Source organism: Haplochromis burtoni, unplaced genomic scaffold (genome assembly GCF_018398535.1).
Source record: "Haplochromis burtoni strain Fernald_Lab_line unplaced genomic scaffold, NCSU_Asbu1 Contig_23, whole genome shotgun sequence".
Taxonomy (NCBI): Eukaryota; Metazoa; Chordata; class Actinopteri; order Cichliformes; family Cichlidae; genus Haplochromis; species Haplochromis burtoni.
Genome location: NW_024582384.1, coordinates 794,062 through 818,173, shown reverse-complemented (window position 1 = coordinate 818,173; position 24,112 = coordinate 794,062). Strand labels below are relative to the sequence as shown.

Sequence of the window (24,112 nt, the reverse complement as noted above, 5' to 3'; positions counted from 1 at the left end):
GAACCGAAAGCACTGTATCGAACGGTTCAATATCGATACGAATATCGTTGCACCCCTAATATATATATAGTACAATACATGGCTTAATGTATGTATATAAGGTTAAAATAAGGTTATTCTGATTCTGAGGTGGGGAACCTTTTCAGATTTGTCTGAGTCTGTATGGAAAGACACGCTTAAGTAAAACATTATATAACATTGTCATTGCAGGACTTTTACTTGTAAAACATATTTTGGCACTTAGTCCTGGCATGGTTTTTTTTTTTTTATTCTTCTGCCTAATATGATTATAGTTTGGTGTCAAACTATATTAAAATGATATAGATATCAAGTCGAGATGGAACATTGATACTATCCTACTAAATTACTTCCTAATTCTGTTTCCAGACTGCAATACATCATGTCTCACGTGCTTTGGACCTCATGCTAGCTCCTGCACCAGCTGCAGAGAGGGTCAGATGCTGGATGGTAACAGCCAGTGCGTTCCATCAGCCAGTAAGTGCTCGCCTCACCAGTACATAGACCAGCACGGGGAATGCCATCCGTGTCACAAATACTGCTACAGGTGTTCGGGTCCTGGAAAAACCCACTGCCTGAGCTGCAACCCAAGACATCTCCTGCTCAGTGAGTCGAGTTCTTTTTTTTTCTCCTTTTTTTGGTAGAGCTAGTGATTTCTCTCAAGGCTGTGTGTCCTGGAAAGCTTGTCAGGCATCTGCGATGTTTGCTTAGCCCCCGTGATCGTGTGTGTTTGTTGGTACAGATGGCACCTGTGTGGATCAATGCCCGACAGGCTACTATGAGCAGGAGTCTGGGCAGAAATGCGAACCCTGCCACGCTTCTTGTAAGTCCTGTGTTGGAAAGCACAACCACGAGTGCCTCACATGTAAAGCCCACCTATTTCGAGAGGGCAAAGAATGCGTGGAGACCTGCCAGCACAGGTAGTTTAACCTGCCCCCCGTCCTTCTGCTGCTCATCCATCATATTATCACATTAAATGCAGTTAGACAGTGTAGCCGTTAACGAAAAAAGATCAGCATATTCACACAAATAGGTTACGGACACTGAACCGTTGCTCTTTAATTACATGGACAGGGTGCAATATGGAGGTACAAGCTAATTTGGTCAGACATTTAAATAGCCTGTAAAAGGCTAATAATACTTTATTTTTGAGGGAGTAGGCGGTGATTAGGAGTCAAATTAATGTACCGTTAAACTGATATGCAGCTAAATACTCACTCAGAAAACACAAACAGGATATAAAGACTGTACAGACCAGCATGCAGACAATGCAGCATTGCCTAGCAATGCAAGAGTAATATTTGTTTTCTTTTTCTACTCTATTACGTTAGTATTTATAGATGTCTATGGCTAAATGTGAGTCTGAGTAAAGATATTTCCTTTGAGGAATAGCAAAGCTCTAATCTCATTTCTTTTAATTGAATGCAGTCTGTGATAACTTTTGACCATCTGTCCATCCTCTAGTCACTATGGAAACACTGCCTCAAGAATGTGTGAAAAGTGTGACCCCAGTTGTGGTGAGTGTATTGGCGATGAGGAGAACGGCTGCCTGAGCTGCGCTCCGGGCCTCATTTATTTGCGGAAACAAGGCCGTTGTCTCGCCTCATGCCCTCAAGGATACTACCATGACACTGTGCACAGGACCTGCGAGCACTGCCACGCCAGCTGCAGAACCTGCTCAGGTACAAGTGTCAGGAAAAGCTTCATGTATTGCATACACACACACACACACACTCATAATATTTTGATTATACTATTTTTTCTCCATGTCAATAGCTATATAATCATTGGAGACCATGAAATGTGGTGAAAGTAACATTAAAAATGTTACAGACAGATGTATAATACTGTAGATCACAGACTGTACATTAAAGATGTAAGCCACCCAGACATCACCTGTTTATTTAAGCAGTGGTTAGCAAGCTGCACCCACAGACACAGACACCTGCTTTTTAATCTGACTACAAATAAAAGGTTGGAATTTTATTCACCACAACTGAAGCACAGACTTCTTGTTAATAGTACAATTAACTGCACAGCAGGTGATGGTATTTGTCACTTAATTACATTAAAATGCAACAGAGGACACTCTACTTCAATAAGCAAATGTGAGGAGTAATTAGCATCTATGTAAATGCTGCCCACTAAAAATGATATCATATATCACTTTTAATGAGTGAGATGATAAAAAATAAAGTAAAAAAATGTAAAGAAACCAGTGTTGCCATATATACTATGAAGCCTGTTAAACTATGAATTATTTACTACTGCAGTTAGTGTATGTGTGTCAAAAATAAGGCCCAGGTGGCAGAATCAGCCAGGCAAAGACTCTAATCCAGCCCACTGACTGGCTTTTGAAAGCCGGAAGGTATACATTTTGGACTTTTAACTGTATTGTCACAAGCTTAGCAGCTTTGATTACAATTAAATGACTACACAGTTTAAATTATGCTCTCTCGGGGATTAAATATATACTTCTTCTTTACACTGACAGAAAGGAGAGCTTCACTGGTCCAGTCTCCTTAACATCAGAGTGGGCTGTATGTGGCCGACAATGAAAAACTGTTTTGACATCCCTGTTATAAACATAATAACGTGCCATAATTAACCCTCGCGAGTTTGAGAGTGAATAATTCTCACAACATCATGGACCAAAGTTTTAACTGTGATTGATTCAATGAGTGAATCATCCAGCCTTGGTGCATAACTGCAGTGTAGCATTTTAAATAAGAAGCTGTAGTAGGTTTTTTTTTTTCCTTTGGGGGGGTGAGTCTCCTGTAAAACATGACACTCCGAATCATTTCTTTTTTATTTTGTTAATGGTAGTTTTCACTCAGTGCTTGGCACCTTACTGAAAAGTTGCTTGGCTCAGAAATGGCTCCGATCGTTCGCCCTACGCTGTGTCATCTTTTCTGTCACAGGAACACGACTGCTGAGAGTGAAAGTCAGTTTCTGATTTGATTGTTTTTTGCGCTGTAGGCAGTTTCAAGATTCAGCACTAAAATCAGAAGGGGAGGAGGAATTTTTATATTTTTCTTTATACTCCCACCATGCAAATCACACTCTGCTCACACACCTCACACCTGTGAAAAAGAAAGGCCAAAAACATTTTTGTGCCAATTTGTAAACATGCTTTTTAAAACTGTAAAGGACAGCTTAAAGCAGCCATTAGCAGCCATTCAGTTACACTGGTGTGAAAAAGTGTCTGCCCCCTTCCTGTTTTTTTTTTTATGTTTGTCACACTTAAATGTTTAAGATCAAAAAAAGACACACAAAATGCAGTTAACAAATAAGGTGTTTATTATTAAGGGAAACATTCCAAACCTACGTAGACCACAAGTGACTGCTGTGCAGGAATTTTGCCGCACTCACCTTTGCAGGATTGTCGTAATTCAGCCACGCTGGAGGGTTTTCGAGCAGGGTTTTTTAAAAGTCATGCCATAGCAAGTGCCCCACCCGAATGGAACACACACCTTCCAAAAAGTTCAATTTTTGTCTTGTTGGTCCACAGACTGTAAGAGATTACAGGATGACCCCAACCTCAACAACAGGACCACTCTCAGCATCGACTAAGTGTGTTTGTTTTTGGAGCTGTGTCTTCATTCCACCTACTTCACATGCAAGGGTCAGTTCTACAGGCAGAAACATGGGTGTGCCATGGGCTCCCCAGTTTCACCCATTTGGCCAATTTGTACATGGAAGAAGTGGAAAAGAGGGCTTTGCTATCCTACCCTGGAACACCACCAAGTCATTGGTTCAGATATGTGGATGACACACGGGTGAAAATCAAATCTCAGGACCTACCACAATTCACGGATCACATTAACTCGGTGGACCGACACATCAAATTCACCAGGGAGGATATGAAAAGTGGCAGGTTAGCCTTCTTAGACTGTGAGATTTCCATCAGTAATGGGGGACATTTAAAAGCTGTTGTGTACCGTAAACCTACACATACGGATCAGTATTTAAGCTACAGCACAGAGCAAACACCATCCCCACAGACACAGCAGAACATCACATCAAGAAGGCCCTGAGTAAATGTGGTTATCCCAGCTGGACTTCTGTCAAAGCTGGGAAGGCGCCTAAAGAACGCTCCAGCCGATCCAGGAGAGAAGGACGACTGCTGCCCAAGTGAAAACCTGTAGTGATCCCGTACGTGTCAGGAGTATCGGAGCAGTTGAGACACATTTTTTCTAAACACCGGGTCTCTGTGGCTTTTAAACCCCAAAACACGCTGCGCCAAAAACTGGTCCACCCCAAGGATCGGGTCCCCCGACACAAACAGAGTAACATAGTGTACGCTGTTAAGTGCCAGGAGGATTGCCAGGATTCATACATCAGGGAAACCAAACAACCTCTGGCGAAGCGGATGGCACAACACAGAAGAGCTACCTTGTCAGACCAGGACTCTGTGGTCTATTTACACTTACAGGCCAGTGGACACTCTTTCAAGGATGAGGATGTGCACATCCTGGACAGGGAGGAAAGCTGGTTTGAGTGCGGAGTCAAGGAGGCCATTTACGTGAAAAGGTAAAGACCATCTCTGGATCGAGGAGAGGGCCTAAGGGTACATCTGTCACCATCTTACAATGCTGTGATTGCAGCCATTCCACAGCTCTCTGTGAATGGTACTCATGGCCATTGATCAGTGGTTGTTGATCAACCAGCCCATTGTTCCTTCAGTGGTGCTGGTTTCACTCATTATGCAAATGTACTGTTTATAAGATTGGGGAAACCTGCAGTCAGCTGAGGCTGAAGAAGTCACTTGGATGAGTGACAAAATGTTTCTCCCACTGAAAACGCCACGTCTAGATGAACAGAATCAACTTTTGGAGGTCCACAGAGTATTTTCCCAAAAGTCTTGGGGATCATCAGGATGTTTTCTGGCACAAAAGAGACAATCCCTTATATTCCTTTTGCTCAGTAGTGGTTTTTGTCTTTGAACTGTGCAGTGCAGGCCATTTAAGCCAGGTCTCTTTCATATGATGGAGCCATGAACCCTGACCTTAGTCATGTGAGCCCTGCAGTTCTGTAGATGGTGTTCTGGGATCTTTTGTGACCTCTTGAATGAGTTGTTGCTGTGCTCTTGGAGTGATTTTGATGGGCCAGCCAAAAGGCATGATGTCCGGCTTTTGAGAATCTTCTGATCTGCTCCACTTTGTCAACCAGGTCCTAATTTAGTGATTTCTTGATGAACAGCTGTGGCAGTAATCAGGCCTGGGTGTGGAAACATAGTTTATTTTCAGAAACTGAAAATGAACTCATTGTTTCACACAGCACCGTGTAGGTTTGGAAAGGGGCAAACCCTTTTTTACACCACTGTGAGTGCAGTTTTTGCTACTTCAACCTTGAGTACCTGGATTAAATTGTTTATAAAAGAATAATGCAAACATTTTAACTTTAAGTTAAATTAAAGAAGGTGGCTGGTGATATTAAAAGTTTGACACAGCATTTTAAGCATTTTTTTGACAGTAATAAAAACACAGAAAATCATCAGGCTAACCCTTTACATTGTCGTGTACCTACAGGAAAACTTCCCGAGTCCTGTGACTCCTGCTACCCTGGTTACCTGCTGTCATATGGCAGGTGTGAGTCCATATGCGATAAAGGCCAGCATCCCATAATAAAGGTACCGGCATTTTTAATTTCACAAATATTAACTTTTCATTAAAAAATTAAAAAAACACGAGTACATGTCGTTCAGCAAAATAATTACTTTGAATGCTTTGGCCCCAGGTATCACATAATGTAATTCAGACTGGGTTATTACTGCACCAGGAGAAATCTCAAACATCACAGCGAAAATTATTACTGTGTCACAATTTCTAAATAAACCTCGCAGCTCATGCTGTGAAGCTGTTGATTGAAATTGTTGGACAGGTAGATGAATGTTAATTGACTGTGCTGAGAGGCTGGTTGCGCTTTTATTCAGCATTTTAAAAAAAACTTTTGGAAGCAAAGAATCAGTAGTTATGATGCAAAAATGCTGTAGCTCTGAGTCACCCCTGTCCTTCATCAGGGTTCAAGCCACTCGTGTGAAGACTGTGATAGTTCCTGCCTGGAGTGTCGGGGACCCGGTCCGTCCAACTGCACAGTGTGTTCTGCTCAGGCTATTTTAGAGGCTGGAGGGCGCTGTCTACTTTGTTGCCACCACGAAGATGAAGAGGAAGACACCAAAACCCAGCAGCAAGACTGTTGTAACTGCACAGAGACACGGGGTAGGCTGAACTTCTATCTTGTATGCTGAGAGTTATCATTGTGTTCAGGTTGTAATTTTCTTCCTTAACTCTTTCCTCCCTTGCACGTCTGCTAGAATGTGAGCAGTTTGTGTCATATTTCATGCCTGCTTCCAGAATAAAACAACTGGGAATGGGAACTGTGCATCAGAAGTTAGTGAGAATGATCTCTTCCTACACCGCCTGCTGAGGAAGAACCCAGAACCTATTTAATGGTTGTTATTGATATATTGGGGGGGTACAGAGGCGGTCCTCTTGGGGGAAAGAGTTAAACTAATAAAGTCTTACAGGTAGGGAGGGAAGATGTTTAGATTAAACTTATCACATCTCTTGACGAGTAAAGGTTGTGGTTAATTACATTTTTCATTAGCGATCAATCTTTTAATTATTTTTTTTGAAATTACAGCAGTTGATTGATGTCTTGGTCTATAAAATGTCCCCCAGAAAAGAGAGATCCTAAAATAACGACCTCAGATCCTCAGGTTTGAAATGATCAGTTAAAGGTTGGACACTTTTCCCATAATGCAGCTGAGTTGCTATTTCATTTAGTTGTTAAGTAAGAGGAGCTTGTTTTTTCCTCTGCTTATATTACTATTAGGTCAATAAAAGACATATTTATTTGTAATTTCAGTTTTGTGTTTAATAACTGAAAAGCTTGGGCTGAGATCAGATCAGTGTTTTTCTCATTGAAGAATATCCCGTTTTGTTGCTTTGAGAAACTCTTGGGTTGCTTTTGCAGTATGCTTTGGTTCATTATCTAGTTGCGCTGAGAAGCACTGCCCAACACTTGCCTGAATCTAAGCAGAGACTACAGCCCTGTACACTTCACAATTCATCCTGATTGCCTGATCACTTATAAACACTAGTGGCCCGTTCCCACTGGCAGCCAAACATGCCCATGCCATAATTTTTCCGTTGACAGGTAATGTCATATGCTTTGGATCATAAGCTGTTTCTCCAGATTTTGTAGCCTCTTTTAGATGTCTAAACTGGCCTTTTTGTTCTTGAGTGTAACCAGTTGTTTCCACCTTGTTGTAAAACCTCTGTTATGCCTAACTCCCAGAGTGTTCTTAAATAGCTTAGATGTTGTGAACATGATTTTCTTAACCATGGAAATAACTCTGTCACCATCTCTTTAGTTGTCGTCTGTGATATTTCAGGCTATTTGGTGTTGCGGAGCTGGCCAATATCTCTGCTTTTTAAGATTGCACAATATTGTTGATTTGCCTACTTGTAGTTTTTTATTTGTGTTTTTCAGCTTAATTATGAGCTCGTTCACTTGCCATGGGCCTAGGGCTGGGCGATATGACCCAAAATTCATATCTCGATATTTTTTAGCTGGATGGCGATATACGATATATATCTCGATATTTTTTTTAAGCCATAAAGTAAGAATAAAAAGAGAGTTCTTAGTCAAAGCTGTGTCCCAGATGTCACACAGGCACTTTTATTAACATACAGCACAGATGTACGTGAAGAAATTACTGAAAAATAAGTTATCAGCATTTATTAAATAATAATGCTCCATAAATAAAAGAAAACAATGTTGTTTTTGTGCATAACAAAAAGCTCACAATTGTGCAGTCAAAATGTAAACTAAAAGATGCTGAGCATAATAACAAAGACAGATTTCACAGCTGCTCTGTTCCCAACTTATACTGTGTGGCTGACAGCCTGGAGTTTGAAATCTGCTTCGTAACCATGTCTCTTAACAGGTGCCATTTATGGTGCTTATACACACAAAATACGGTAATATTACGTTGAAGCACAGTACGTATCACTCCGCGAGGCTCCGGACTACGGTAGCCGTAATACTCCGACAATCCATCAAGCGGTGCAGCTCCGTAGCTTACCAAAGTTGAACTAGAACATTTCTTGACAGATTGCTGAGCGCTGTGTTCCACATAAAATCGGTTCGCGGTCAGTAAGCACAACCAGAATTCATACAAAAGGCGCACTGTTGATTTTGGAGACACGTTGACGCCGTCCAGCCCCACGCACGGGGTGATCCGCGGTAACTCGTTAACGGAGATTTGCCGTGTCCATCTTGTCGTTGCCTGCAGGTGAAGCGATGGGGGAGGGGGAGACGCAAGGCCCAGTAATGTTGCATAGAGGCAAAAGTGGACGAAAGAGAGGCAAACTTGCGGCTCCACAAGTTATAATTATAACGTAACATAGACTATATCGATATAAACGATATTGTCACATATGAAAATATATCGATATTTTTTAAAAACTCGATATATCGCCCAGCCCTATATGGGCCTCATTTTTAATATTACAATGGCAAAACTGCAAAAATTGTCCTAACAAACCAAACAAATTATGGATTTAACTGTAAAACCTGCATTTAATTGAACCATTATCTTTAACGCTGCTGAAACAGAAACAGCATTTTCTGCTAATAATTTAGTAGACCAGCTCTGACTATGAGTTTTATGAAGTTATTTCAGTAACATTATATTTTCTGTAATTCTGGCATGGCAGGTAGCTCCAAATATGAATGTAGACAGATTGGTAGTAAATTCAATCCTTTGTTGCTGCAACTATAAGCAAAAGAGTGGGGCATAATTTACTCCAAATATTTTTCTCTGGTATTGTTTTTTCTTCCCATGAAACCAAGTTTTACAAACACAAGCTTCTCCGCTGGCTTTTCTTTACAGAGAAGGGTATTTTCTGATGGGCTTGTTAACCTTTTTCCACCAGTGTTTCCAACCAACAGAGCTTCACTTTGATTCAAACTGTAGAAAAGTTCACAGTGAATATCACATTTTTTTACTTTTGGAAACCAGGAGCACCTACAAAAGCTTTCATATTTCACATTTTGTTTCAGATTTTGAAAAGCTCCCTCCAGAGCCACTAAAGACATTGATGGTACTTTTCATTCCAAGGAAATTTCACTGCCTGCACAAAATCTGTTGACTGCCCTTTCAATTTTATTATCATTAAAGCTCCTGTTCAGGTACCACAGTTACTTTTTGCATCAGTGTCTAAACTTCTGTTTTCTTTCCAGGTGAGTGCATTCTCAGCACCAACTTGGCATTCAGGAATGAGGAGGAAGAGGAGGCCAGAGGTAACCTGACAGTCTTCATTATAGCCTGCGTCCTGCTGGTGCTGGTTCTGGTCACCGTCGTCATCCTTATCAGACATTCCCGCTTGAAAAACGTGCGCTCAGACATCCCTCCCCGTGGCTATGAAAAGCTGGGCTCCGGTGGGGGATACGGAGGCGGCTACAGCTCTGCTTCTTCTTACAGCGGCAGAGCCGGCTCCTCTGGCGGACGATTTCAGGAGTCCCAGCTGGTCGACCTCAGTGAACGTCGCTCAGGGAATAAGGATGATGACAATGATGACGACGATGATGAAGATGAGGACATTGTTTACATGGGCCAGGATGGCACAGTGTACAGGAAGTTCCGATACGGACAGCTGGGAGAGGACAACGAGGACGAGCTGGAGTACGACGATGAAAGCTACACGTTCCGGTGAACGTGATGCTTTCCATCTCATAAGATTTCTTTTGCAATTCTTTCCTTCTTCGTTTCTTCCCCAGTGCTGTTTGTCTCCCCCTTCCCCCGAGGGACAGAGTCATTTATCCTTTACTGAATGAGCCTGACCAAATGAAACATGAGATGCTGTTCATAATGAGCTCTGTTTTTATAACTGCATTCACACAATGAAATGTGTTGCATTTAAAAACAGTAAAATGTATTTAACACTCCCAAACTTCCTTTTTTTAAAAATAAAATTAACAAAATTAAGCTTTATTCGCCACACCCGGTTTGTAGCACGAAGATTTCTGCGTATCTTTAACATTTCATCGTGGCAGTTTACTTGTTGTGATGGTTTCATTGATCATATTACCATGTATAATTGTGTTGGATTGGTGTTTAAAATTTGATTAATCACCCTGTTTATGTTTGTTTTTCTCTTTTACCCATGTGCTTATTGTTGTTGATATTTAATTTGAGTATGTGTTATCCTGATTATTCTGTTCAAATAAAGTTTTGCAAACAAATCCATTAGGAAAAAAGAGCAACTCGTGACTTCACCAGGTTGAAAGTGGCTGATTTGTAATTTGGAAGACAAAGAAATGATAAAATACATTCAGACTTGAATCGATTTATTTTTATTGAATTACTAGCCAGTGATCAACAATTTCTTTGCATCCCCTCAGTACACCATTATAGACTGTGCAAGAGGACCATTGGTTATCTAATGAGGGGGACATGCACTGATGCACAGATACGCACACACGCATGCGTGTGGACACACACAGATAAAGATGTGCTTATCAAAGATCCCATCGCTACTCTCACCCGAGATTCTTCCTGGTCGTCAAGCAGAAACTGAGGATGAGTTTCGACGTGTATAGACAGAAAGACACATGCATGTGTGTGCACAGACACGCACACACACTTGCAGAACACGACTAAAAAGACATGCTGTCACATAGCACTGACAGCTTCATATAATAATTAAGTTATTTCTTCTTAGTCTTAGATTAACTCTATAAAGGTAAAATATCTAGTTTTATGGTTAATTTTCCAGAAAGAGGTTTGGATTGGTCAAAAGCCAGTTGGTCATCTTCCATGGCACAAGGCACCCTGTGCTTTTACTGCGTACACAGAAGTAGTCTCTTCATCAGAAATACTGAGACTGAGTAACCAGTAAAGGGTGATATTATTGCTTCACTGCTTCTCATGCACACAACTACAACACTATAGACCCTACAAATGGATTTGCGCAGTGCGCTGTCTAGTGTGTAATTAAAGTCCCTACCCTAAAGTGAGCGATGGCACTAGTCTGCTGATGCTCCCAAAACAAAAAATCACACTTAAGACTACATGTATATCAGGACTGCAGGTGTAAGGTACAGCAGGTGCTACAGCAGCCGTTAAAGATCTTATCATGATCAGGTGCTATTGTAAGTTGTATTCTCTTATTAAACTCCAGTGTGTAATTGACAAAACACTGACAGACGCACACACAATAGCTACACAATTTTCCAGATGCGCCCATTCAATACAACAGTGACTTCTGAGCATCGAGGTGACCCATCTATTCAGGATGTTTGGATTTACGAGCCGCTGGCACCAGCTGCGTCTGGTCTGCTGGGAAGATGAAAGTACAAAGCAGAGACATTAGAGATGGGTGTGTTTATGTAGTAGTGACAGACTGCTGACACAAGGCCGTTTGTCTTCTATGTGTGAACTTAAACATCTTCGAGGACTTACTCTGTTCTGCTTGCTGCAGTTGGCTCGGATCCCTGCAGAAAACTGTTCACTCTTGATCGGGCCGGGGGAGGGTGGGGATTGAAAGGTTGTTAAAGCAGAATTTACTGTTGTAATACACGAGCATGCGCTGAATTTGCAGGTGCATGCAACTTACGCTTCAGAGCACAGTTAGTCAGCCGGTGATTAGTGTGGGAATTCTACTGCTTCTTTTCTACATTTATTATCAGTGCAATAGATCACTGTGCTCTAAGGACTGGCTCATTTATTTTGCTGTAATGATAAATGAGATGAAAGCAATGCATTTAGCCTCTTTAGCAAATTCTTTCTCTCTCCTGTAATTGCAACTATAGCCAAATCCAATTGGGCCCTGATCCAGCAGAAGAATCCCTGTGATCTAAAAAGTGAGTTGTCTGATAAGAGAGCGCTTCAACTGTAGATGGAAAAAAAAGAGAGAGAGAAGAAAAAAAGCAGAATAAGTAATGCGAGCAGGAGGGTCGATGCTTACCTCGAGTTCTCTGCCGCTTCCTTCAGCTGCTTGTCGAGTCTAGAGGTTAGAGTTTAAATGACAAGATGAAAATAGACTTATTTAAAAGACCATCTGGGCTCATAGGAGGTGGAGGCAGTGTTGTGTTTAAAGGTTTAAAGGGACTCACCTAATGATGCACTCTGGGATCTGGATGCAGTCCATCGGGATGAGTTCCTGCAGCTCGTCCAGACTGTTTACATACTTTATCTTACTGCTGAACTTGGTGCTGAGGCATCACAAGCATGTGCACAAAAAATGACCATTTTTACATAGGCACACACACACAATTAAAGATCTACATAACCGAAACACGATAAAAGCAATAAATGTGCATTACTCCGTTACACTATATTAAAAGGTCTGGAGTCACATTAGCAGCTAATTGTCTCAGTGTAATAATTTTAAGCAGCCTTAATTGTTTTAATACGTGTCAAGATCCAGCAGCAATCTTTAGAACAAGACAGTGGACCAACCACCAGACCACAACAAATACTGATAGCGTGCCAGCTAAAAGTGAAGTATTCTTTACCTGATGAATGGCTTGGTAATGGCTAGAATGGTCCTGATAAACCACGATGGATGGAGAATAATGAAGGATTTCAAGTTCTTCCTGAGCCTGAGGATAACATCACATGCCAAAGTATTATGTAAATGTTGGTGCATCAGTTTTCACTTTCATTCTGCAAAGCTGCAAATGTTCTTAGTCATTCAGGGCTTCTCTCACAAAACCAATGTAGTATCGCATAGCAGTGATACCACTGAACAGGACAGACCTTCTGTCAATCATCTGATAGCACTTCTTTAGCCAACCAAGTCCAGGCATTCTTCTGTGGGGTGTGGCTCCATTCAGGTATACAATCATGTAGTCCTCTGCCACCATCAGCTCCAGTGTGCTGATCACATAACTGGAAAAACGCACACATGAGTACACACAAATTAATTTTCTGAAGCTTCACCCTTCCTGTAAGTACTGCTTACATAACCCTGACCCCTATTCTTAAACCAAGGGTTCATACCATTTTTTTTTCTGGAATACCATATAGGATTATATAAAAGAGTAAAATGTTGTATTTGGACCCATTGCTGATTTCTACACTCCCTAAAGAACAGTGCTTTTAGCTAAGCACCAGCATGCCAACTTGCACACACTTTTAAACAGCAGCTCAAGATGTATTTGTATAGGCTTGGTTTTGACTAGTAGATAATATTACTGTGTTAATATTTGAATTGACTGCTATTGTGAAGCACTTTGCGATCCTGATTTAGAAAGGTGCTACAGTATATAAATACATTTTATGTACAAATCTTACTGTAAGACGAAAACTCTCTCTCTGTCTATCCTCAAACCCCACCCACACCATCAGGAGTGGAGCAACCAAGCTTGGCATACAGGTACATCTTAGGCCCCTAAACCACCAACCAATAACCCATTTGTAGCATTTATGCATCTATAGCATTAGCAGCATTATCTTAATTTAATGTAATTGACATTTGTTTTTGGTCTATATCTTTTGACTTATTTGAGCTACCTTACAACGTCCTGGTGTAAATAGAGGACATCCTGGGCTTTCCATTGATATCTCATGTGTTTGGGTGGCCTCCTGTAGCTCCAAAGAGGCAGGAAATCACAAGTTCAATTGGAAGATTCTTTTTTTCCTATTCTCAGGGGGATATAAGTCATTTTGTTGCCTACCAACCACCTAACAACAGGCTAAAATCACAGGCCCAAACAATACCGTAGCATGTTCACCATGTTGTAGTTTAGCCTACTTGCCATTTAGCTCTAAATACTAAATGCAGGCTGTGTAGACTGTATAAAAAGGATGGGTATACTGAGTGTGTTTTGAGCCATGTTGGTTTTTTAAGCTTTAAGTTGGATGAGAGTGAGAAGCGCTAAGCTTTCAGCTAATGCTAACGAACTTCATTAGTTGCTAGCCTTTACAGACTAAACGAGCAGCACAGTTTTTTGAGGGACTGTACCCCAAGTAATATTCTCCATCAGGCTTTCTCAAGAGGTTAATTTCAATTACTGGAAATAAAGTGCATGTTGGGATACACGCCTCAAAATTTAAGTCTACACAAAGACCAAACAACTGAGTTCTGAAATGTTATGAGAAGCAAAACTGTGTTTTGTACCTGGCATTAAACGTGTTTGTTACATCCCTAAAGTTAGCATGGTGGGGTCTATAGGGCTGATTTGGTTTTGCAGCCTGCCTCAAGTGGCCACTGCAGAAACTACCATTTTTACACACTGACACTGGTGTCATTGTTGCTTCGTGGTTTGTGCCCCTAACAGTAACAAATTTAACACTCTCAATAAATGCAGATCAGTGAGTCCCAAAGTGTAAGCTGGGGCCACCTGGTGTGCTGCTGCGAAGGTCTTGCAGATGAGACACAATAATAACAGAAATTCAAATTGAGATTACTCAAAAGTATGTTAAGTTGCATATTTAGCTATAGGTTTTATTTTAGGTTAGCTTGTGATATTACTCATTACTCTGACTCTATACTGAAGTTTCTTTTTCTCTTGTATTATGGTGGACGTCATGGGTTTTTTGGTTTTTCAGGGGGTCTCAGCACTCTTGACTTTGGGAATGGCTGACTTAGACAAACAGAACTGTAATTACATTAATGTGAAACAGCATCATGCCTTGCAGAAACTCACCTGGGCTAAACTGTAATTCAATCAAAAACTTCAAAATATCAAAAGCAAGCGGAGTTCGAAAGTCTCTGGCATTATTTGTTAAAATGGTGAAATACAGGAGCAACTTTTATTTGAATGCTCAATGCAAAAAAATATGAGGAAATAGGACACAAGTCTTACCCTCAATTTGAAAAAACCAACTAACAGCATTTTAAACATTTCTCCCCTCTGAAGTCAGCAATGAGAAATTGGCAAAAATGTTGCTTCCTCTTTCCTTCTTTGCATCAATCTCACAAGCTCGATCAGACTTCTACTTTTCCGAAAATCCAATTCTCTAATTCAAACCATAAGAAACTGTTATCGCTTTCTCGTTTTTTTCCGCAGTCCCTCCACCACCTCCTCTCTGTCTTCGCAGTCAGCAGGGAACTTTGTCGCCTGCTTTGAAAATAACTTGACAATCTCCTCAGCTAGTTTCCTCAATAACTCATCTAACTTCACTGGCTCTCCTCTCCTCCTGATCAAATGTCATTCCCCAGCTTGCTTACAGACCAGCACTGCTGATCCACTCTGTTTCCTGAATATTCTGATCATCTCCCACTGACATCAAACTGAATACCGTTCAGCACCCAGCTACAGTTACTCCTCCTCGCGCAGATTCAGACCTCAAGCCATCTGGCATCAGAAACTGCAGACAGTACGGTTTACCTCCTTTCAGTTCTTTCCAGAACTCTCGGATATGCCAGCTCACTCAATATCTTCCACAGAACAGCCTGTGGGATCCCTAGCACACTGTCCAAGCATGAGGCGCCACTGTGCCAGCACAACAGTGGATATATCGACACGGGAGGTCCTAGCAAACAAGCTAGACTCACACTGAATTTTAATCACTTCATTTAGAAAGTTGTGTTTGTGCAGGAGTGTCATGGCTGATTGAAACAGCAACAACGTCCTTAATTTGATAATTACATCCACACACACATTGCTTTTGTCATATGCATTTCGATGCTGCATTGCCATGAACCAATTTTGACTGGAAGACCACAAACACAGCTGTGTATTTCCCACAGGCTGGCATGACACTTTGACTACTGTGGGTTGGACGTTACATGTTACAGCTGTTCAAGTGCCCGTCAATCACAAGAATCCTTCAAATTAACTCTCAGTTCATCATCCAAGTAATACAAGAGTTTAATGACCCTGTTCCATTGTGATGCATTTAGTCTTTTGCAATTTTTTAGACTTTAAATACATCATCCGTTTTTGTGGACCCCCGTCTTGAAGCCTCGAGGTCAGTAATAGGTTGTTATCCTACTGTTTTTTGGAAACGGGCTTGTGACAGAGAAGCTGAAGGCTCTGCACACTCATACATTCCTATTGATTTCTCGATAAGACAGTAGACCGTCCCTAAGTGCTTTATTGCACATTTTACTATAAAATGAATAGTACAGTTAACATCCTTCTATAATAAAGAAGACTCCAAACTAGCAATTCAACCATATTACATTCAAACTGAGGTCATAAATGAATGATCACATGAGAAGAAGTTTCATGTTCTAATAGCTTTCTGTTCAATCGGACTTCTTGTTGCAATCAGAGTGCCCCCCTCTGCTGACTAGAAAAGGCGCAGGTCTATGCTTGTAACATAACACTAAAATCTACAAGAACTTGTTTACAAAATGTGTACTGTAAATGTTGCCACTGATGCCTGTAGTGAGTGCTGAGTCAGACTATCCAAACGTATTTACACACGCAGTGTTAGACTGTAAGGAAGAATCCGTGATTTCGACTCTTTATCCTGTTTCTGAATGCCAACTGCACAAATTAGTACATATTAGTACTTTAATATGGACAAGGCTGTATGATTGTGTGACTTTTTGTATAGCCACAACGGGGTACATACTTGTGGTTTTTACACATTTTATAGTTGTTTGAGAAATACTGGATAATTTGGCATTGACATCCGACGCATATGTTTACTTTGTGCGCAAAATGAATCTAATGTGAGCAACAGTTCATTCACACTAGAATAAAAAAAGGATAGCAACTCAGAAAATTCAGTGGTTGCCCAGTGATTACATTGAATTTTTTTCTGCAAGTAGAGACGACCAATGCCTTTAATCTCAGGGCGAGATTAAATTGTGCAATTGCACAGGTCACCTGGTAGGAGGCAGCCTGTCTTCAAAAAAATGCTCTGACTTGGAATGACTGCAATCACTCTCAGGGAGATAGACCAAGGTTTGCAAATAGTTTTTTATCTGGTTGCCAACTAGTTTTATTCTGATTATATTCTTGTATAAAAGGAAGGTTTGCCAGGCACCTATCATTTTGCAGTTAAATCACCTTCCTGCAGCAATTTGTGAAGGAATTTATGAACTTTTGCATCAAATTGATGAGGTTTCAGCAGGACTCAGGAAGACGTTTTACGTCTCATCCAAGAGGCTTCTTCAGTTCTAATGAAGTTTTAAGGTTCATGTAATTCCCAACTTGACCCTTTTTATTTGATAGCAAACTGACTCCTTTTTGGTGTTTTATTGCCATCTTGATACATCACTTTGAAGATGGCAAGTGACTACAAGTGGCTGGAGAGTTCAAATGCAATTACATCATAAGATCACTGCAAACATTCGCTTTAATTTTAAGTGTCAAACCACTTTTTGAGTGTGACTGTAGCGTTACCTGACCTTCAGGATGTTAAAATTATCATTGCAAGTATGTTAATATGTTGATATTAGCATCAATCCAAAACCCCACTTAAGGTGAAAAATACATTAAACAGATTTTTTTAATTGCAGCCTTTCGCTCATGTTGTTGCCAGTGCCAGCTGGCTGACTCCAAAAGCAAGTTAATATCCTCTCTCTCTGAAAGTAAAACTAACTTGCACCACAAATAAACACAATCCTGGCTTGATTGATTAGTGCCTTTGGAAACATTTTTAATTTTTAATTTTTAAGTAGCTGAAAAAATATGGCTTGTTTTGTAGGTAAAAAGTAAACAAGAAGTCCTGAGCTCCAGTGTCAGGGAATTGGTAAACTGCTACTTAGTACTAATTAAAAGAAATCAGTATCTTTGGGATGCACACATACAATCAATAGATCCAGTTTGCTAATCAAGCATGAAAGCAAACTTACACCCAGATATGGTAATGTGATAGCAAAGACCTAAATGTTTAAATGGATAACAAACCAATGAGTGATGTCATAGTGGCTATGCTCATTGTTAATATACAGTCTGTGGCGCTGCCTTATACATCTTGGTGACATCTAGGATGATTCCTGGTTTATTCCCAAATTTTCAAAGTTTTACCCATAAACTAATATGTTTATATTTTTATGTTTATATATATATAGATCAGTCATGATCAGATGGTCGATCATTGCTTGCAAAAATGAAAAAGCAAATGAATAACACTACTACAAAAACAGGATATGCACCGAATGATGTGGCTGAATTTAACGGGGCCAAAGCAAAACACTGGAAAAAACAAAGAGTCGTTTAAAGAGCGTGTTAGTCACCGCTTTTTGATACTCACAGGAAGAGGTTCTCCATTATTTCATGGTACTCCTCTCGGTCGCTGTCTGGCAGAAAACAAGCAGCAAACACGATGATGGCGTTCACTCCGTTGCCATAGTAGCCTTGATAAAAAGCACACACAAAAATAAAAGTAGTAAGAGTTCCTTTGGCGAGAACTTGATTGCTCTTTTATTTTTTGTTCTATTTATCTTTTGTCCATCTGTCTCTCTGCCCTGTTTCCTCTCGCTACTTTTCTGATTAATGTAATTTCCGTCTATTCACAAAGCCATTCATTACCAGATTTGGTGTCACTCAGACAGCAGGTCTTTTATCAAAATGACAGAGCTGGTGAGATTGAATTTTCAGTGACAGACGTCTCTGTTTCCATGAGACAGCTGCGTTTCACTAAACCTGCAACGCAGAGCACAGTGGGATATGCATGGCCTGCATATTTCCACCCTCATGGTCAATCCACCCACAGACTAACCAGAGCTCGTGGCTATGAAAGGCACCACAGAGGGGGAAGAGATAGACATGGGGCCCCTGCCTGTGAAACCAATAATGTGTGACTTAGTGACTGGTCTCAATTTAAGATCCAGGTCCCCCTGTGGTTTTCATGCATTATACTCACACACGGTTGTGTACAAGTATACGATTGCACAGCACTGGACAGTTCACATCATTTTTATTTTTGAACCATTCACTGACCTCTTATGCCCGGTGAAAGAGCAGTTGTTACTTTGATTTATCATGCCTGTATGCTCATAGTGAGTCAATCTGCATCACAGCAGTCAAATGGCCACTTTGCCCACATGAATCACGTTACTGTAACATGCAGGTGACACAGGGAAACATGACTTAAAAATTCGTGCTGAAAAGGTTATCAGTTGTCTTCATCTACAGCCTGCATTTCCTTATTTGTACTTGGTCTACTGCCAAAGTGGGATGAGGTATTTCCAAAATGCTACGTCCTTCCATGGTCTAGTTAGATGAGAACTGGCAGCTCATTAACATGACAAGGTTTTAATGCAGTAAACCTAACATAAATACTTTTTTAACCTGGCTTTCTTCTGTAATCCAATAGCAAAGCATGCTTACAATTGAAAAATACTGTGTGTTAGATGATTATAAATTTGTTGATTTATTTCTGTTTTTCTGTGTGGCAGGAGGCTTGTGGTCACACTTTTTTTATTTTTGTTCATCTCATCTATTTACAATGGCCCTCAAGAGGGCTATTCTTCTTAAAAAGCCATAGTCTTCACATAGTTACCTCTAGGGTTCATGAAACTAAGGTTCCTCAATCTAATTCTTTCTTTTCTTTCTTCTAACACAATGAGGAGTCCTGGAGTCATTTTTTTTTTATTAGAATGTCCTTCAATTTGCATATTATATAAATATGTAGGACTGTCGTGCATTTGTGCAACATCTTTCCAAGTTCCTTAAATTCTGTCTCAGAGTGATACTGAAAAACTAGTTCAATTAGTTGATCTAAAATGCTGCAACAAGAGCACTGACTTCTACTGTTCTCTGCTTCAAGTGACAACAAATCTTTCAGGTACAAAGTGACTGGGGACACTTTGCACCTGCTTTGTATGCAGATTCCGCTTGTATTTCAATCTTTGCTATAAAAAGCAACGTCTTTTACCCAATTGGCTTGGACTGGTATTCAGTTCTAGTGGTTGGGGTTTAGGGGAGAGTGCACCATTTGATGGACCCTAATGTTAACACCTTTACTATACTTTACTGTAAATGTGGTAACTACTTTGCAAAAGAAAAACTACACTTGTGAATTGATTTTAAAAAGTGAAATGAGTTGAGAGCAGTGTCTGCAGGGCTCACATGACCCCAGCAGCCGGAGCTAAGGAGGAAGATCTGCTCAGACTGTGAGACAAAACTTGAGTCACCTCCATGAGAGATGACTTTCATGTAGGGCTCAATGAGTTTCATGTTGATACGGTGTTCCTGCTCCCCAATGATGACAGTCCTCCACAGTTTTCCATCTTGGCGTTCCTCCTCAGCACTGTATGTTGGGATTGTATTGTAGACTTCACTGGTAGCACTCCTGTTGGCAGTATTGGGATCTGATAAGAAAAAGACCAAATGATGCATTGTGGATAATTTGCAGACTAATTTTAAAAAGATCAATAGATCAGTAACTGTGGTTTTCCACTTTAACACATCAATTAAATTCTTGGTAAAGTAATGAAGCATATTAACATTAGCTGTTAGTGTTACAAAATAAAAGTCTTGCTCTTGTTGTGCAGAAGGAGGAGAATAAAATGCTTGTATCACTTTGTAATTCTGCGTGCCCCACCTTCATCGCGATCTTTCAGGTCATCAAACTCACAGTGTTAGCATTCTAGCATTCAGAGTCACCCACCTTCCCAGTCCATTTCATGGTCTGTGTAGTCGAGGTAATCCCCCTCATCTGGAGTGTCGAGGTCGTCGACATTAATGTCTAGATCATCTGGTGTCTCTCCGAAGTCATCCTCGCTCTGGTCCAGTGACAGGCTGATACGAGGCGCAGATAGTTTTTTTCTCTGTGAGGCTCCTCCTTGCAGAGGTAGAGAGGTAGGAGGGACTATGAAAAGAAAAACAGAAACAGTTATGCAATGCCACAGTGTTCTTTTAGCTATTAAGGGTATTTGTTGATTCGCGCTCACCTGGTCTGCCATCATCCCCCTCAGAGTTCATTTTACTCCCTGATGCCAGGTCCATCCCCAGGAGGACCTGCGAGAAGATAATTACAGTTATTAAATGAACTCTTATGATAGAAAAACACACCTGGAGAGCACCCAGACTACTGTGTGTGCTATCTGCCGCCTGTGATACCTCTTTATGTAATGACTGAGTTAGATAGACTGGTTGTTAGAGTCTTGGTAATGTTGAGATAAATGGCAAATTTAAAAGCTACTAGTGAGTGGAAAGTTGAGTTTTTTCATTTCATGCTCTGTTATACGTCTAATTCACTAAAGTTCAGGGTGAAATTTGTAAAAAAAAATTTAACTTAATTTTACACCACATCGACAGCTTTGGTTGCATAACATATGCAAAATACACTCAGTAACCCCCTAACCAAGCATCAGATTAGGAAAGAAAAATGATTTAAGTGACATGGTGTGCTCGTCTTCTAATGACGGGTACCAGCAGGACGACATACCATCTCACAAAATTATAATAATCTCAAACTCATTTCCTGAACATAACAGTGAATTCACTGTACTCAAATGGCCTCCACAGTCAGCAGATCTCTATCCAATAGAGCACCTTTGGGATTTGGTGGAACAGGGGATTCACAGCATGGATGTGCAGCTAACAAATCTTCAACAACTTTGTGATGCTGGCATTTCAACATGTTTCAACATGTAGTAAAATCACTTTGTGGAGGATTTCGGCAGTTCTGAAGGCAAAAACATCCAACCTAGCAATGTTTAACCACTAATGTTACCAGAGAGTGGATATGATAAAATGCAATGGATTATTTTAAACGGATTAAATTGTTCACATTGGATCAACAGGTAGTACCAACAGTAACACATCGCAAATTACCTTTAGATGATCGGACATATTTGAGCAGTATTTTTACATATATTTGTTTCATAAATATTTTTTAAGTTCAATCTGTTGGCTAACCTGGTAGTTTTGTTTTGAAGCCTACGCTTTTATTTTGAAAGAACGATAAAACAGGAAAGAGGTTCAGTAAGAAAGCGTGATTGGCGACAGAGTTGAAGTGTGGTTTAAGCACAGAGAAAATGAGCGTTACCTGTGTTAATAAGTACCTGGCTGACAGTGACACAAGGTTTGACCATATTTCTTTTCATGTAATAAGTTATGTCTAACCATAATGTCGTTTGATAAATGTAGCTATAAGCTATCAATCTAATATAGTGAATCAGTGAAAGGATTTGTAGCCTCGTTTTGATGTGTTATAGAAGTTTAGATGCAAAATGAGACATCCATCAGATATGTGAGATAAAGCTCAAATGCCATGTTGTGCAGTTTATCAAGTTTTACAGTGTCAATATTTTGTTTTTTCTTCCTAGCTCTTACGATGTCTTCCCTGAAAATCTGAGTGAACTACATCTTTAATAAAGTTTCTTTGAAGCATCAAGAGTCCAGCATTCAGCCAAGGATGCTGCACACTTTAACACATCAATAATAAAATTATAATATTATAATTCTTCTATAATTCAGTATAAATTGCAACAGTGTACTTTTGACGTTTAATCAGATCAAACTATTTTGCAAGCGTTTTTCCTGAAAAGACGATTTCTGGCAGCCTCTCATGAGGTTTTTATTCAGATCCAAATTAAGCATTTTTTTCAAGTTAATTGGGGTAAATTTACTAAAGAATAAAATTTTGGGGTGCTGAGGAGGTGGGATAGTCAGAAATAACAGGAAAACACACTGATTTCTGCCAAATATTATAATGCAGACTCAGTGCCTTTATTGTACTTGGACTGAACCCCAGAAAAGCTCATTCTGAGCCAGCAAAGTTAGTTTTTGCTGATAATACTCCCCCACGTCTCCTCAAGAGGCATCTTAATAAAATGTTTTCATTATAATAGGATTTAAACATATGGTCCAGTATTACTCACTTAAGTAAATATTAATATATATGTTTTTACATATGAATCTGAAGTGGATTGAGAAAAACTAAAATATGATCCATTTTAATGGAAGCATTCCTGTTACGTCTCAGAAATCCCCAAGCACTTTTCAATATAGTGCTGCAGAGCAGAAAATATGATTTGATTTTAGTGCTATAATTTAACCAACAACATTTTTGATCAATATTGTGTCTTTATCTATGTTTGTCAGCCAGAGGACACAACAAAAAAAATCTTATCTCTGGGATCTATATCAACGCTGTTTTATAGAGTGAAAAATTACAGTTTGGCTTTATCAATATCAGTGCGAGCGTAAGAAAAAAAAAACAATCCAAGCGCATCCATAAGTGTACTAACACCTTCATATCTAAAAAAGTGTATTGATTACACTTTTCTGATCAATAGTTCTCCAAAGCTATCAGGGAATGGAGAGGGGGGTTTAAGAGGAGTGGTGAGACGGGAGAGGGAGAGCAAGGGATGGGGTGGGGGGGATTCTGAGGTTAAAGGTCTTCTCCCTCTGTGATTAAAGTGGAGGAGGCAGGGTGACAAGTGGAAGGTGGAGTCGGGGAAACGGCGACGCTCGTTACATCACAACTTCATTCCTCTCCTTTTTTTCCCCTCCTAGTGCTCATTCAAATCAAATGACGGCACGCTTGCCTGAGCACAGATTGGGCACGGATGCAAATTCACCGAGAGTCACGTGCGCTCTTTCGCATGAAAAGGGAAAGTCCTTGTTCCTCATCGGCAGGATTTCATCTGGATTAAGAAAAATACGATTGCATTAGCAGCTGCAACAGAAAAATGCTGAATGGTTTGTTCCTGTCCAGTGGAGATGAGTGCCACGATTCACTGTTTGTCTACTGTATCTGTGCCCACAAGGAAATAAATACACATTGATACACAGCCCTATAATGCAGAATAACAAAACCCAGCATCATATATCTTCCGCTGAGGATGCTGATTTGCTTAAGATCTACTTCCCCAGCACAGCGTAGGACCACAGTGCTGATGCCAGCAGCCCCTCCCTCTCCCTCGCTTCCTGTCTGCTGGCTGTGGAAAAAAAAATAGAGCATATCCCTTCTTTCTCTTCTTTTTATCACCCCCCTCCCCCAAATAAAAGCCATCTACTCACCGCTTCTGGGGCTTGGGAATCTCTGTCCTCCTGCGTCTCAGAGCATGAATGTACTTCCAAGTTCCCTGCCTGCTTCCTGTTTCCAGCCTCTCGATGGAGATGCTCAGCTTACAAACAGCTCACAGCTTCCACCATTTTGTGGTCACATGATCTGGGCCACTACCAAATAAGGGCGATCACCTGCTGCAACAGCTCTTTG

General features: G+C 40.4%; 2 protein-coding genes across 3 annotated transcripts in view; one reads left to right on the top strand and one right to left on the bottom strand.

Annotated features, from left to right (window-relative positions):
• pcsk5a (proprotein convertase subtilisin/kexin type 5a) overlaps positions 1–10,303 on the top strand; it is a 41,251-nt gene extending 30,948 nt beyond the window's left edge. Inside the window, exons 32-37 of the mRNA XM_005917301.2 lie at positions 388–624; positions 761–938; positions 1,483–1,700; positions 5,550–5,650; positions 6,041–6,239; positions 9,271–10,303. Of these exons, the coding sequence (XP_005917363.1) occupies positions 388–624; positions 761–938; positions 1,483–1,700; positions 5,550–5,650; positions 6,041–6,239; positions 9,271–9,743 (1,406 nt within the window). The 3' untranslated portion in view covers positions 9,744–10,303. The remainder of the gene's footprint in view (positions 1–387; positions 625–760; positions 939–1,482; positions 1,701–5,549; positions 5,651–6,040; positions 6,240–9,270) is intronic.
• Positions 10,304–10,360: 57 nt separating this feature from the next.
• On the bottom strand, positions 10,361–24,053 carry prune2 (prune homolog 2 with BCH domain). Of its 2 annotated transcripts, none has more exons than XM_005917299.3 (11): positions 23,914–24,053; positions 20,835–20,901; positions 20,552–20,752; positions 20,076–20,252; positions 18,191–18,293; positions 12,791–12,922; positions 12,547–12,633; positions 12,145–12,243; positions 11,997–12,035; positions 11,492–11,542; positions 10,361–11,368 (listed from the first exon to the last, which is right to left on the bottom strand). In XM_005917299.3, exons 2-11 carry the CDS (start codon positions 20,887–20,889, stop codon positions 11,335–11,337), a joined length of 978 nt encoding a protein of 325 aa, XP_005917361.1. In that variant the 5' UTR covers positions 20,890–20,901; positions 23,914–24,053; the 3' UTR covers positions 10,361–11,334. The 2 variants fall into 2 exon arrangements, with proteins under 2 accessions (XP_005917361.1, XP_005917362.1); XM_005917300.3 differs by having other exon boundaries at positions 10,361–11,365.
• Positions 24,054–24,112: the final 59 nt, after the last annotated feature.

Excerpts from the sequence above, each read along its gene's own strand:
- prune2 (XM_005917299.3), bottom strand. The coding sequence starts at position 20,889 with ATGGACCTGGCATCAGGGAGTAAAATGAACTCTGAGGGGGATGATGGC. Across the intron at positions 20,253-20,551 it reads CCATGAAATGGACTGGGAAG|ATCCCAATACTGCCAACAGG; the intron begins GTGGGTGACTCT and ends TTTTCTTATCAG. Across the intron at positions 12,036-12,144 it reads ATCCCAGAGTGCATCATTAG|ACTCGACAAGCAGCTGAAGG; the intron begins GTGAGTCCCTTT and ends TCTAACCTCTAG.